Source organism: Dermacentor albipictus, chromosome 5 (assembly GCF_038994185.2).
Source record: "Dermacentor albipictus isolate Rhodes 1998 colony chromosome 5, USDA_Dalb.pri_finalv2, whole genome shotgun sequence".
NCBI classification, from domain to species: Eukaryota; Metazoa; Arthropoda; class Arachnida; order Ixodida; family Ixodidae; genus Dermacentor; species Dermacentor albipictus.
This window is the reverse complement of record NC_091825.1, coordinates 21,429,209-21,445,822: the sequence shown is the minus strand read 5'-3', so window position 1 is coordinate 21,445,822 and position 16,614 is coordinate 21,429,209. Positions and strand designations below refer to the sequence as shown.

The 16,614-nt window shown below is 43.9% G+C and overlaps 1 protein-coding gene across 1 annotated transcript in view; it reads left to right on the top strand.

Moving 5' to 3' along the window:
• Nucleotides 1-16,614, top strand: part of LOC135898312 (probable ATP-dependent RNA helicase DDX20) — a 109,087-nt gene that overhangs the window by 68,661 nt on the left and 23,812 nt on the right. Inside the window, exons 7-8 of the mRNA XM_065427193.2 lie at nt 5,826-5,967; nt 14,545-14,650. Of these exons, the coding sequence (XP_065283265.1) occupies nt 5,826-5,967; nt 14,545-14,650 (248 nt within the window). The remainder of the gene's footprint in view (nt 1-5,825; nt 5,968-14,544; nt 14,651-16,614) is intronic.

Genomic DNA, 16,614 nt, shown 5'->3' with positions numbered 1-16,614 from the left:
TATTAAGAACACTTAAAGAAAACGAATATCCACCACAGGCTCCTAGGTGGCAGATTGACACAGCCGACTGGGAGAAATTCTGAACCCTAACTAGTATATCATGGGATGATATGTCCTCGTTAGGAATTGATGCTGCTGTGGAGTATTTTACAGCCTTCATAACAGATGCCGCATCTAAATGCATACGTGAAGTAAGTGGCTCAGCATGCCAACGGTGTGTCCCGTGGCGGAACGATGAATGTAGAATCGCATGTAGGAATCAGAACAAAGCGTGGGGGTTGCTACGCGCTTCACCCACTGCAGAGAATCTTGTCAACTTTAAAAAAGTAATGTCCCAAGGCAGAAGAACCTGCCAACAGGCCAGAAGAGAGAGTTGGCAGAGGTTTTTATCGAGTATTAGCTTGTTTACAGATGAGGCGAAAGTCTGGAACAGAGTAAATAGAATTAGAGGGCGACAAACATATTCACTCCTTCTGGTAAACACACAGGGCAATACGCTGCAAGATCAGGCAGACTCACTTGGACAGCACTTTGAGAGCGTGTCAAGTTCAAAACATTATTCAAAATCCTTTCTGAAAAATAAACAAATAGAAGAATGTAAGCCACTCATAAGAAAATGTCCACAGAATGAACCGTTTAACTGCCCTTTTAGTATTGCCGAGTTGAGAGCTGCCTTGAGCTCATGCAAGAGCTCTGCACTGGGATCTGACAGAATCATGTATGAAATGATCAAAAACCTACACAATGACACCCAAGTTACACTACTCACAATTTTCAACACCATTTGGGCTGCAGGATACCTTCCAATTGCATGGAAAGAAGCCATTGTGATTCCTGTTTTGAAGCAAGGCAAAGATCCTTCCTCAGTGGCAAGTTACCGCCCGATCGCCCTCACAAGTTGCCTTTGTAAGGTATTTGAAAAAATGTTTAATCGGCGACTCATCCATTTCCTTGAAATGAGCAAAATGCTTGACCCCTATCAGTGTGGCTTCTGAGAAGGGCGCTCCACAACCGATCATCTCGTACGTGTTGAAGGAAATATCCGGGACGCATTTATACATAAACAATTCTTCCTATCGATATTTCTCAATATGGAAAAAGCGTATGACACAACGTGGCGTTACGGAATCTTAAGAGACTTGTTTGAAATGGGCATCCATGGTAATATGCTTAACCAATTAGAAAGCTATCTGTCCGATCGTACCTTCCGGGTGAAAGTCGGCAAGGTACTTTCACATACTTTTACACAAGAAACGGGTGTACCCCAAGGTGGTGTGCTCAGCTGCACGCTCTTTATCGTGAAGATGAACACGCTTCGTGCTTCATTACCGCTGGCCATCTTTTACTCTGTCTATGTGGACGACATTCAAATAGCTTTCAAATCTTGTAACCTCGCAGTGTGCGAGAGGCAGGTACAGCATGGCCTGAACAAAGTGTCAATGTGGGCAGACAAAAATGGATTTAAGATCAATCCTAAAAAAAGTTCTTGTGTTCTTTTTACAAGAAAGAGAGGCCTGATACCAGATCCTTGCTTAGAACTGTGTGGACAACAGATACCTGTAAACAAAGAACACAAATTTCTAGGTGTTATACTTTACTATAGACCCACTTTCGTCCCCCACATTAAACATATTAAAGAAAAATGTCTGAAAACAATGAACCTAATGAAACTTCTATCCCAGACTATGTGGGGAAGTGACAGGAAGTGCTTAATGAATCTCTATAAGAGCCTGATTCATTCACGATTAGATTATGGTGCCGTGATCTATCATTCTGCCACTCCGAGTGCGCTAAAGATGCTAGACCCTGTTCACCATCTAGGTATCCGCTTAGCCATAGGCGCTTTCAGGACAAGTCCCATTGAAAGTTTATATGCAGAATCGAATGAGTGGTCACTTCATCTGCAGAGAACATACATCAGCCAAACTTATTTTCTAAAAGTCTACTCTAATCCTCAAAATCCGTGTTTTAATACCGTTAACGACATGACATATGCTACACTCTTTCGCAATCGTCCCTCCGTAAGACAGCCTTTCTCGCTGCGTGTGAGGGAGCTTAGTGAAGAAATGCAGTTCCACTGCTCGAGCTTCGCCTAATGCATCCAGCCAAGCTGCTACCTGCTTGGGAGTGGCAGCTGATACAATGCTATACATCTTTCACTCAAGTTACAAAGCACACTCCAGAGATTGAAATCGAAATGCATTTCCGGGAACTTCAGTACAAACACTCCTGCACGGAGTTCTACACAGACGCATCGAAGTCACACGACGGGGTGTCCTATGCAGCCGTTGGTCCATACTTCTTGGAAACCGATGTACTGCATCCGGAAACTAGTATCTTTACGGCTGAGGCCTACGTTGTGCCGGCTGTAAAGCATTTAAAGAAATAAAAACTCCAGAAATCAGTTATTTATATGGACTCCCTTGGTGTTGTGAAGGCCTTGATGTCTTTCGTAAATCACAAAAATCCGGTAAGTAATGAACTCTACTCCATGCTATGTAAGACATATATATCTAATCAACATGTGATTATATGCTGGGTGCCTGGACATAAGGGCATTGAGGGTAACGTTCTAGTGGACCAGATGGCCACATCAATTTCATTGCATGCAGTTAATCGTACTGGTTCAGTTCCTGTCACAGACCTGAAGCCTTTCTTAAGAAGGAAACTGCAAAACTACTGGCAACGCTTGTGGGACCTGGGAACAAATAATAAGCTGCATGTAATAAAGCCACAATAAGGTTTCTGGCCTCCTGTAACAAAATCACGCCGGACAGATGTCCTATTATGTCATCTAATAGGACACACATTTGGCACACATAACTTTTTACTCACCGGAAACGAGCCTCCAACCTGTGGTAGATGCGGGGAGAGGCTGACCGTCCTCCACGTCCATCTGGAGTATTGGGAAGCCGAATCTGGAAAAAAGCATTTTCCCTTAGCATACCGGCAGCACATCCCCCTTCATCCTGTTATGTTACTCGGTGCAGAACCACTCTTGGATACCGACGCTGTCCTAGGTATCCTGAAAGAAGTTGTGCTACATGTTATTAGCCTCATCAGTTCGTAGCGCCTCCTCTCTTCAGAGGATGCCGCTGTGATAATTATTTTGAATAGCACACGCCCCTAGGCCCTTGTGTTTCAAGGGCTCTGGCGAGGCAGTAGTGCTCTAAGCAATTTAGCATCTCGCATAGTTTATATAATACATCTTTTTTTCTTAATGCATTTTAGTGATCATAGTACACGTCATTAATCATTGCCATAATTTTATGACGTATAAATTTTATGCAATTTACACCAACTGTTTTAGGCCTCTTTACAGCCACGTAACATTAAATTCACAGAACCCATCAATTCATTACCACTAGCATCACGCTCTTTGGCCATACCTGGCCGTTGCGCCATTAAACTGCAAACATCATCACCAGTCATTGTGAGATGGGTGTTGCTGAATTTTTTTGACAGGGCTAAATTTGTTTTCTGTTGAAATAAAGATTTAAATTCTGCAAGTATGGACCAACTAGCTGACCAAAATATTTTGTTAGTTGTGCATTCATGTCCTGCGACCTATTCTATGTCATCTCCTATCACACTCTTTGTCTTCTCCTGCCTTCACTGTACAGTAGTATGCTAGAGGACTTTACCTCTGGTTGACCTCTCTGCTGTCCTTCAAATAAATTTGCTTTCTTGCACTCACGATTCTCAGACCCAATGAACCACGTTTAAAGGGCCCCTCACCTGGCTGGGGCATTGCATACACTGAGCTAGTGCAGTGCGCGGATCGCAATACTTTCGTGTGTTTATAGTACTAGTTCACCGATGCACACTATAAGAACAGCAGAAGCGACATCTCAGCTTTCACGTCCATGTCACAGAACTTGCTTGCAAGAAATAACTAGCAGCAGGGCTTGGGCATTTCCGCAAAACAAAAGAGTGCCCGAAGAAAAGAAGAGAGAGAGAAACTGACTGGGGTTCAATGTGGCTTGAACCTAGTTGTACAAGCGATTGCTCTGTTAAGCATGGTTAGACACGGTTATTAAGTGCATCTCCCGGCGAGCTATATCGACAGGGTGCTCAGACTGAGCCTGGCGCCTGCGGCAAAGAGTCGACATGCTCACACAGGCGTGTGCTCCGTCCATGACTGAGCCACCACCAAGCGCCGGCAAAGCAGCTATTAAAGTGAAACTAGAAAATGTCCAACGCAAGGCAGTCGGGTTTATATTTAATTGTTACAACTGGAATATATCCCCAACAGCCCTACTGCACACCGCAGGACTCGAACAGCTGAACATGCGGCATCGCCACGAACGACTAAAATTATTTTACTTATTTTATGGTAATAAAATAAAACTAGAGGAAGGCATTTTAGTTGAGCCCCTTACCCACTGCCCTACGCGTTCCTGTCACTCTAAAAATGTCGGTGCATTTTCGTGTAAAACAAATGTTTTTAAATACTCATTTTTTCCTTGTACCATTGTTCATTGGTCAGCCTGGAAATGTGGTCAGTTCCAAAATGGTGAACTTGCATGAAATGATGAACAAGCCCTGAGTGAAGAATAGGGCACACATGTAATCTGTTTTGAGCCAAGTGTTTTTCTTTTGTACTTGACTTCACCGTGTTTTGTACTCTGGTCGAGTCTCGTTGTTTGCTTCTTCTGTTGCAATATATGTTTTCTCTGTTTTTATTGTTTCTGTACTCCACTCCTGCCTAAGGCCTGTAATATTTGCTAACTATTTGCTAGATTTGGCAGTATTTGCTTATTTAAAAAATAAATAAAAATCTGCCTAGTCACGTGGTACACAGCAGCGAGGTTCGAGCGAGCGCAGCTGCAACGCCTCTCCACAGCGGATCATGTGACATGATGTCACACCTTCGCACTTGCTGAAGGTCAAATGCACGCTGAGATTGACCCTGGGGGTTGTACCTCAAGGAGTAAAGCTTTCGCTCTAAGAAGAGGAGGCAAGTCAGGGAGAGGGTGCCTACACCTCGCTACACCACCTCACCATATTTAATTTGCTTATATCTCGGCTATAACTAAAGATCATTCTTGCAGTGAAGCCATATCTGAACTGGGCTTTACAACTGCCAGTGGGTATTCGAAATATATAGCTGGATATGAAGGAACATATTAGCTCCCAAGTTCTTTCGTTAAAAAAGTACAGAAGTTACGAGTATTTCTTTATTCCAGTAAATTATTCTGCATTACATTCACATTTAAAAACATTATGTGTGGTTTGTATCTTATAACAACCCAAAGTATCAGTGAAATCTGACTTCAAAAAAAGACGTTCCTTCACACATGTGTAAGGTTCGAGTCATTATCTCAAATGAATCGAAGGCATCAAAGAATAGGTTCAGCTGCTGAAACATAAATGCACAATGCAAATTGAGTTTATGAGTATGGCTCGTCTTTGACAATATTGGTACAAACAGGTAGGATGAGTATAGCACAGCTATTGTTGTTGAAAGGCGCAATTGTGTCTGCTTATCTGACCTTGTCCTCCCAGGTGAAGCATACATGTGGGTCTTCTTGCCTGACTAAAGTATAAGTGGTGTCCAAATCCAGTCCCAATGACAGACTCCGCTTGGTAACAAATACAGATCTCGAAGGCCATGCTGTTGCTGGCTGCATGTGGCAAAGTGATTGCGGTAGCCGAAAACACGTCGCAAATGTCAGGTTTGGAACGTCGGCTATTGCTACTGTATTGCTAATTGTAACTGCTTATGTCATGAATTAACTTGTCATTCACTGTCGCTATGGTTACCGAGGTGTTTTTTGCAATTGCCCTGACCGGCCCCCTTCCACCGTTCTACTTCCCGGAAGAGCGCAATCCCTGGAGGAGAGGCTTCGCCGCACAGGCCACAGAGCACAGCTGCTGAGCGGAGCCCAGGCGCAGTCTGAACGCATCAAGGCCCTGGTGTGCCTGAAGGCCTACCGCTGCCGCATCCTTGTCTCCACCGACCTCGTGAGTCCAAGCAAACCGTGAAATTTATTTGTTTAACATACTTCCAAGGGGGCCCGAGGGCATTAAAAGAAGGAATAATAATTTACGAGCATTGTTTAGAAAAAAGAAAAAAAGAACAACTTCAGAACAATTAACAAGACTGACAAACAAAATTAACAAAAAGCCTCGTGAATGGCAACCTTGAAGCTCTTGGTATCTGCGATGGCGACAAGGGAGGCAAGAAGGTGGTTTCTTTCGGCGTTTGTCTTGTGGATTACTATGCCATGAATTAATGCTCAGAGCATCACCACGTATCTTGTGGTGACGCTCTGAGAAATAAGAAGTGAGATAGAAATCACTTTTTCCCTCCCCTGTGACTTGAAAGAGCATGTGCGAGATTGCCAATTCTAAGGTCCACAAGCACGTGTGTGAGCACGCAGCAGAAAGTTAGGCAAAGCAGGAATGCTCCCAAACTATTTGTGGTGGCAGCCACCACAGAGCAAAGTGAGAAATTAGTTTTGGCCAGTCAAGCACAATATTTCCTAGAAGCTTGCAGCACCTCCAGTGTGATGCTAGGATAGGAGGCCTTTGTTTCGAAACAGCACGTTTTTTTCAAATGTTTCGTTGCTGCCGTATATGTATGGCAATGACCCTTATAGGCTTAACCCTTTAACCCCGATTCCAAGCTGTACTCGTCACGGGAGGTTGCACCAATATCGCCAATGACGAGCCACACTCGTTCAGCCCGATGTTGTGCTGCTCCCACTGCCAGAAACAAGTTACGGTCAGCATTGAGGGAAAGCAGCCCTTGAGCAGTTTTCATTTTTATTTGTTTTTGTGTTAATTCTAAGCAGAAAACAATCATGTAATACATTTTCAGAATCAGAATGACATAGAGATTATTATGGCTACACAAAAAAAAATTAGGAAAATTTTTGTTTTTCTGGAATTATAATTTGTGGGTTAAAGGGCACCCCTCTAATTTTTGTCTGTCAAAAGTTTTTTATGTTTTTCATTTTAATGCAGATAATGGTAATCAAGTGCGATTGCTGCTGTGTTCTTGTGGCCTTCCCTTTCTTTTGTTGTTTGAAATTGAGCCACGTTCACACAGGAGCAACTCCTCCTGCCGTACTTTGTCTGTCATTGTGCCAAGTTTTTTCATCAGCAGACTTTGAGATTGTGTGGCATAGTGCTCTCCCTATTGTCTACCCCAGAAACTGTAATATGTGCGCAGTGGTATTGTTGAGCACCACTAGGTGGTGCCACAGCCCCACACTTTGTGTCAATGGCATAGAAAGATGCCTGGAAAACAGTGAATTGTGTTTTATCTTACATTCTTGATGGGCAAAGGGTGCAAGAGAAGCTTCCTGGGCTGACGTGTGTAGACAACATAGTGCTATTAGCAAGCAATGCAAGGTATTTATAGAAACTTGCGAGCATGTGTGGCATTGCAGTGACAAACCTATGCCTAGGCAGACCGGGCACAAAAACAACAAAGGAAAATGTGATAATTAATGAAAATATGAGTAATCACGTGGTGTCACTTCAATAGCATCTCATGCTTATGGTCAAGCAATGTAAATGCCTGCATATACACATGAATGAAGGAAAGATCTACTCAAGCACCCACCATGATAATCTAAAAATGAAGGGATAGCAGAATGCAGCAATAATAAAACATAGTGCACTTTGGGCTACAATAAATAAAAGGTGGTGCAAGGAATCTGGAATGGGAGTAATGGTGCCACCGTTAACATTCGTAAATGTCTCTCTCCTTAAAATCAGACATCTTGTGCGCTTGGAAGTTAACCAAAGGTCAGTAGGTTGGTTGGCTTTGGGAGCCCACAGTAAAACCGCAAATGAGGGAGTGCAGGGTGACATGGGTTGGGCCTCATTTGAGGTCAGAGAAGTGCAGAGAAAAATAAGTTTTGAAGAAAGACTCGCGCTAGTGGATGAAAATTAATGGGTGGCTAAATTGGGCAAGTACCTGTACCTGAAAAGTGTGGACACAGAATGGAGGAAGAGGTCAAGAAAGTTTGCAAGCAAGTACAGGGTAACTGAAAGTGTAAATGAGAACCAGGATAGTGATAGAGAGAGTGAGAGACATAGAGACAGCGAATAGGATGCAAAGAATGGAAACAGAAAAGATCACGGAGATTCACAAGAATGGGAACAAAGAAATTAGAAGGGAAAATCTGTACGATAACACGAATGAAAGTGCCTTGCTATTTTGAGGCTAGAGTTGGCTGTGAATGAAGGAGCAAATATTTGCATCATGTTTAAGTGTGTGTCTGCTGCAGCAAATATCCAGAGACAACTCACCACATCCTAATAGAATGCCAAAGTATTCACCTAGCGAGATCAGTTGGTAATGGCCACCTTCCAGAAGCGCTGGTATTCAAAGTTGATGGAAGCATTAACCGGTCATCCGTTGTGATAAGCAAAGAAATGTTTAGAATATTGGTGGAAGAATTGCAGTACAGAGATCGATACGACCGGGTTCACTACAGGCATAGGCAAGTCTGCAAGGTAGCTAGAATGGAGGTTTTAACGGAGAAATAGGCAAAATGCTAGACTGATAAGCACACACAGTTGAACCCACTTATAAGAATATTCAAGTGCCAAGAAAATCCCATTCTTATAGCCAATCACTTGTATAACTGGTTGCACAAAAAGAGAGAGAGAGAGGTGGGGGGGACAGGCAATAAAATATTTGACTGAGACAAAGAAGTACAGTTGAGTCCACTTAAAACATTACCAGGTTTAACAACACTTGTATTTAACAACGAGCAGCCGCGGCACCATAAGCTTTCATGAGTGTTCTATGACAAAATTAACTGTATTGAGTGAAAACCCACGAGAACGAAACTCTGCGAGAACGAAATTCTCGCGTCAACAAAATATTTTCGTATCCTCAGCCAACGGCCAGAGGATTCAATGCATTTCGTACCTCTTGACAATGAAATGTCGCTGCACTACAACCCTGCATCAACAAAATTTACCAGAAGGCTAGCAGGCTCCATAATGTGCTCAAATGCGATTGCTTTGCACTAAAATAGTGTAAAATACCACCACATTACACTTGCGTGGGTGCCGCCATTTTTGTTTACAAAAACAACCAAGCGCCAGGAGTGATTGCGTGCGCCGGGAACACGTCATAGCTGCCATCTTATTTGATGATCACCCATTCAACACGGCACGAATGTTGCTACTCACATGTGATGACGATTTTTTCGCACCTAGTGCAGTGCATAATGTGCACCTTGGTGAACAAAATGCAGTAAAAACAAGGAAATCCACGTCCCACCTGTGTGGAATTGTTTATGGCACTTGAGATGGCGGTCACAACATGGAGTGCCATGCATTGGGCCGTGATTGAGCGATCGTCTAGGAATATGCATTCCTTGCTTCAGGAACGCTGGTCTTGGTGCCACCCGACGGGAATTTCGTGCGGATTTGGCACCGGATGTAGATTTGTGCGAAGGGGCCGTAATCTCGATTGACTGCCTTCGAGTACACATGATACGATGACTTTCGTACTCGTCACCAGAGGTCTCGGTGCCTATGGACACTGACGTGTTCTAGAGCGCTGGAGCGTGCACTGGAGAAATGCTGCTGCTTGCGTGGAGCGCTGTTGCTCTGCGTCCGGTGCCGAGTCACACAAAATCTTGCAAAAGTGATTGTATTTGACCAAGCAATGGGCCAAGAATACCGCCCCGCGGCAGTGCTACCACTGCTGATCGACACATGCGGCGCACTTTGTACTATTGCAGTGCGGTTCTATATCCTCGAGCAAAGCTTGCCAAAGAAGGCTAACGGAATTTTGACAGTAAAGTTTCATTCTATGATGCATTACTTAATCTGTGCTGTCTCATTTCCCTACAACAAAATTCTTGCGAAAGCCCATTTTTTTCAGCTTTCCCCGCTGATTTCATAATTGCGAGGTTCAACTGTACTATAATGTTGTCATGCCCTGTTATTGGTTACAATTAATAAATCTAGCTACTAGGTGTTTGCGCCAAAAGACAGCATGTGAATTCCTGGGGGTGGGGGATGAAAATTGAGCCACTGCATACTTTCGCCACACCCATGTATGTGCCGTGCTTTTTTCTCCCATCTGCCTTTCACCCCTCTAAAACCCGCCTGTTCTGATGACCGCCCTTCCTGTTGCTCGTCGGCGCTGTCGGCACAGTCGGTCTCATGTACAGCCTCACCCTCACACGCTTTTTCCTACACCAACAGCGCGTGTCGTGTGGGGTGGGATAGGATCTTGTCCCATTTAGACTTTATACAGAATATCATGGGGAGAGGGTCTTGAGTATAGTTCTACTAGTAATACCACGACTAATGTTTATCAAATGCTGCTCCATTCAGCGGCCACTCTTGCATGTCGCACAATTTGAGAGGTGCATTCACAAGCAACTGCTTGCAATTCAGCCAGTTGAACCACTGTGCCCGTGGCAGTTTCAATTTTCTATCTCGGTTCTCTGAAGTGGCTGTGAAATTTTGTTACATTGAAACCATGTGTAAACACACTTTGATATGTTGGAGTTCAAAATACATAGTGTTCTATGGACAGGAAATTATAAAAAGTTATATATTTCGTTATAGCGAGAATTTTGCTATATTGAGGTTTAACCTCACTACCTATTAGCGGTGAGAATTAGGAGTGGCGCCCTCTCGCGAGTGACGTCACGGCCAGGACGCCGCGCGCTCCGGCTCGCTCGGCTGCCGTGCGCGCTCGTTCCCTTCGTGTATGCTTGGGGTATGGATGGCTCGAGCCGTACGTATTGAAGAATACGTCGGCTTCTTTCAGCTGCCATACCTTAACCTCAGTTTCTTCTTCAAAAGCGTGTGAGTCTAGAAACTTTTCGGCTTGGATATCGCAAGCTAAGTAGCGTAAAGGGGTCTACTAGGTTTTGCAATGCATATATGCGCCGTGTCTATCGGTAAATTTTGACTAAAAAAAGAATATCTGCAAATTCAACGCGCGAAGTTGTGTATGATGCTTCGCTAAACACTTAACATTCCTTTAGTATTTAGCTATTTATTTATTTATTTGTGATACCCTCAAGGTACATAATTGTACATTGCAGAGGGGAGGGGCGCGAATACATTCGAAGAGTAAAAAATGCAGGATTAGTTCAAGGAATTTTCAACGAACAAAAGCAATATCAAAAAAGTAGCAACACATTCATAACAAATCTCAGAGGCTTACATAACATGAAAATACACAAAGAATACACTTTAACAAGCAGAAAATGTTGACGGATAAGTACATAATCATGCCGTTTGCTACCATACATTATTTTGTGTTGGTTAGTGCATTCTTAAAACGAGTGGGGTCACTGATGCTTACTAATGATGTTGGTAGGTTATTCCAGTCGACTGAAGTCCTAGGAAGGAATGATTGTGAGCACGCAACGGTGTTATGACGGGGTACGTTAACTTTATGTAAGTGGTCACGACGAGCCGAATAATAAGGTGCAGGTTGGATCCAAAGAGGGCGAAGAGATGCGTTGTGGTAGTAGATTTTATGAAAAAGGGAAATGCGTGATTCTTTTCTTCGAAGAGATAATAATGGAATTTGAAGGGTTCTCTTCATTAATGTAACACTAGCAGTGCGATGGTAGTTAGCTAAGATGAAACGAACCGAGCGATTTTGCACCGATTCAATTTCGTTAATTAATGTGATCTGATGAGGATCCCAAACGGATGAGGCATATTCTAATTGGGGGCGGACGTATGTCGTGTACAACAGCCGTTTTAATGAAACTGGCGCAAGCGAAAAATTTCTCTTCAAATATCCTAAGGAGCGGTTAGCTTTAGATATTACATACTGTACATGCTGCTTCCAAGAAAGATCGTTAGTTATATGAATGCCGAGATAACGGTAGCATGTAACGGATTGAATGGGGCAGTCATTAAGGGCGTAGGTAGGGCAAGTTGTGTTAGAACGAGAAACCCGCATAGATTTGCATTTATTAATGTTGAGTTCCATGCACCAAGTGAGGCACCAGTTAGATATGTTATTTAAATCGGATTGAAGGGTAGCTATATCAGATGTATTAGTAACTTTTCGATATATAACGCAGTCGTCAGCAAATAAGCAAATTTGTGAGGAAATGTTATCAGGTAAATCGTTAATATATATTAAAAATAAAAGAGGACCAAGAACAGACCCTTGTGGAACACCGGATTCAACTGGAGCCGCGTGAGATGTGGAGTCATTAGTTACAACAAATTGGGAACGAGAAGAAAGGAACGATTGGATCCAGCTGAGAGGCATTGCACTTTACGTGGAAGAAAAATTTGGTAATTGCCATCAACATGTTATCCGTTGTTAAAGACACTGCCCAGTGAAGCTGTCATCATGATTCCTATTACTCTGGTGTGTTGTTCTATTCAAATATGGCCATTCATTAATGCGTAAAAAAATAGTTAGGGGCGCATTTCATATGAAAAAGTTTGCTGCTACTTTCATCCCCCTCTGAAACAGGCCTTTAAAAAACGAATTGCTCATGGCTGCTAACACGACGGCGCTTCATGTAGAGTATTTACATAGTTAATTCACAAACACCATAGTAGCAATCACCTGAGAGAAAAGTTTTGTTATTAAGATCGAGAGCCACTCAATTGAAAGTGATGAAATGTTTCATAGTGGCCCTCAGTAGCCTTTATCGACAATATGGCACACCCCTGATCACGTAACGGTAGCAATCGACTGTCCGTATGGCGAGGCACGCTATATTCGCGAAACCCATCAGTTCACTACAACTTCGAATTAAAACCATAAAGCATTTTTTACAGCGCCAACTGGAATGGCTAAAGTATTCTCGAGCTACTACACCGCAGCTTTGATTGCCTGTATACAAAAGGAAAATTCAAGCACCTTCTGTCTCACCATGTCTCGATCCAGCGTTATTTAATTATACAAACGGATAACTATTCGCTTGGTCGGTACATAAAAGAGAACCTTGCAGGCTAAATTAAGTTTGCTCCAATCGAATCGCAAACATTCATAAAGAAAGCACCACAAGCCTTGCATATACTTTCACTTGATTTCTGACCCTCCACCGGGGGAATATCAATATCTTCAATATGTCCCATACTATTAATCATTGACGCTTCGACTTCTTTCTGGCTGCGGCTATGCGGTCCAGCAGGCATACTTCACTAAAAAAATTGGGCCGAGCAGCCTGTGTCAGTTCACCAAACAGATTCGTCATGTATATTCCTCAAGCAGCAAGCACCGGTAAATTTCTCAAGTGAGTTTGATTTGATTTGATTTATTAATTTCCATTTACACACACACATGTACAGAGGAGTGGTAAGTGGAGGTGGATGAGGGAAAAAAGCCGCACAGACGCGGCTTGAGGTAACTTCACCCCCTTAGGTACAATATGGCTACATGGGGTAACACATCAAGCGCCATATAAATTACATTTATATAGTGGCCATAAAACATTGCAGTTATACAATATATGAAAGAACAGCGAAATATTTCTACAATAACAATGCAAAACACACTGCGGCATTGAAATAAGTAAATTATATACACTTGGTAACATAGACAAAAAAAAGAGGAACATAACATACATTATTAATCATTAACAAACGCGCTTTTAAGAGGTGAGTTGAACGTGTAGCACGGAAAAGGGAATATATATTGGTACATTCCTATTTGTACTGTGTAAATAGCTGTAAGCCTTCATTAAATTTACTTCAAATTTCCGCCGCCTAAGAAAAATAAACACATGAAGAACCTCCTAATGTTGACAAGCAGTTAAAGAAGCAAGTGAGGTGTGTAGAATCCAAGCTCCAGTATTAGTTAAGTCCCCGTGCTACTGCCGAACGTTTCTGTGAGGAAATGCAAAAATTCGATATTATACCATGAACTACTCGTCGTGAGCAAACCTATTTCAGCGGAATAAAATCAACGTAACTGCTGTAGAAGTCATATATAGCCAGCTTTGTGACATACTTGTTGCACCGCGGCAGGTATGGTATCATAACTGGATTCCTATAGGTTATGCTTTTGCGATTGTCTATCCGCGTATGACAAACCCGCAATGAGCTGGTCTGCGTCGCTTCGGCTGGCACTGTAGCGTTGCCTTCGAGAGCTGCATTGTTATCTAAGAAATTAGCTCTTTGAATAAATGTTCGCAAAGGAAGACGTCTTAAAAATATATTTGACACGACTACCATAAGTATACAAGCAGAGAGAACAAGGGCGAACAAACGAAAACACTGCAGAAAGCGCCCGGACAACGCCCGAACTGTAGCAGACGACAGGCGCGAGTCCTTGCCCTGACGTCACGCGAGCGGCGTTCACAGCGCCGCTCGCGTTCGTTTTCAGTGCTAATAGGAAAATCTGGTGCCACTACTGCATGGGTTTCCTTGCCTTTGTGCCTTCTGCAATCACACTAAATCAGGAGATGCTGCAACCCCTCTGATGATGTGTCATTATACTGTATGGATTAGTGGAACAAAAGAAGTAGAGCTAGGCATGAATGGTATGCAGATGAGACCTACCACAGATGTTTGTTATTGTTCTTCTGCAGACCGGTTTTTGAATAACGGTCTACTGTATTCCAGGCAGCTCGTGGTATTGATGCAGAAAGGGTCACCCTGGTCATCCACTTTGACGTGGCGTATGACCTGGAGACGCATCTCCACCGTTCTGGACGGGCTGGCCGTTACGGTGAGCAATCATTCTAATCATGTGCAGAGGCAAGCTGCCATTTGATGTTTAATTGGCAAATTGAGCCAATAGCGTGACACTTTTGTGGCCACCATTCCATCAAGCAGTCATGTCATTGTTCTAATGATGAACAGTGATGAAAAAAATTTATGCAGGAATTTCTCTGGGAGTTGTCTACGTGTGCATAAGTGCCACATGCTCATCTTCACGCACCTTGGTGTCATTGTCAATGATATGAAACTTGATTGGACCAGTAGAAACGACAGCGCTGCTGCAACACGGAACTGCTGCGGATGGCAGGGCAAAGTGAATGATGACACAACAAAACTACTGCAGGTAGTGGCGCCAGGTGCGCTGATGATGTTCCGATCATTATAACCTGTTATTGCTCGTTAGCATCTTATCCATTCTCGTAGAGCCATTATCAACCATAATCAACAGTACATCCCGGCAGCTGCGAATGGCGCGGCCTCGCGGACCCTATCCTGCAAGAGAGCTGCGATGGGGACAGAGCGCACCGAGTGGTGGTAGCTTTGTGTGCATTGTGTTCTCACTGTGTAGTTCTCATTGAAGCGAAATGCGCGGGCCCTACACTCCAAAACAAAATAACACCCTTTGGGTTGTATCTTGCCACACAACAATAAATGGCATCTATCTTGTCGGCATTTTCTTTCTTTAACACTGCGAGCCCGGTACATCCCAGTAACGAACGGCATGTGCATTATCAGCATAACATAGCATTCCTGACAGGAAAGTAGTGGGCACAGCATTTTCAAGAAAGGAAACGCAAGCAAGGCAGATGACAATTATTGTTGTATGGCAGATACGCACCCTTTGTCTAAGAGTGCATCTTGAAAGAGATCTATGATGGGGACAGAGTGCACCGAGTGGTGGTAGCTTCGTGTGCGCTGTGTTCTCACTGCTTAGTTGGCATTGAAGCGAGATGCATGGGCTGTATCTTGACAGAGATCTGCGATGGGGGACAGAGTGCACCGAGTGGTGGTAGCTTCGTGTGCGCTGTGTTCTCACTGCTTAGTTGGCATTGAAGCGAGATGCATGGGTTGTATCTTGACAGAGATCTGCGATGGGGACAGAGTGCACCGAGTGGTGGTAGCTTCGTGTGCGCTGTGTTCTCACTGCTTAGTTGGCATTAAAGCGAGATGCATAGGTTGTATCTTGACAGAGATCTGCGATGGGGACAGAGTGCACCGAGTGGTGGTAGCTTCGTGTGCGCTGTGTTCTCACTGCTTAGTTGGCATTGAAGCGAGATGCATGGGCTGTATCTTGACAGAGATCTGCAATGGGGACAGAGTGCACCGAGTGGTGGTAGCTTCGTGTGCGCTGTGTTCTCACTGCTTAGTTGGCATTGAAGCGAGATGCATGGGCCGTATCTTGACAGAGATCTGCAATGGGGACAGAGTGCACCGAGGGGTGGTAGCTTCGTGTGTGCTGTGTTCTCACTGCTTAGTTGGCATTGAAGCGAGATGCACGGGCCGTATCTTGACAGAGATCTGCAATGGGGACAGAGTGCACCAAGTGGTGGTAGCTTCGTGTGCGCTGTCTTCTCACTGCTTAGTTGGCATTGAAGCGAGATGCATGGGCCGTATCTTGACAGAGATCTGCAATGGGGACAGAGTGCACCGAGTGGTGGTAGCTTTGTGTGCGCTGTCTTCTCACTGCTTAGTCGGCATTGAAGCGAGATGCATGGGCCGTATCTTGACAGATATCTGCGATGGGGACAGACTGCACCGAGTAATGGTAGCTTCGTGTGTGCTGTGTTCTCACTGCTTAGTTGGCATTGAAGCGAGATGCATGGGCCGTATCTTGACAGAGATCTGCGATGGGGACAGACTGCACCGAGTGGTGGTAGCTTCGTGTGTGCTGTGTTCTCGGTGCTTAGTTGGCACTGAAGCGGGATGCATGGGAACCTGTCTTGAAAGATCTGGGGCGGTATTCTGAAACGT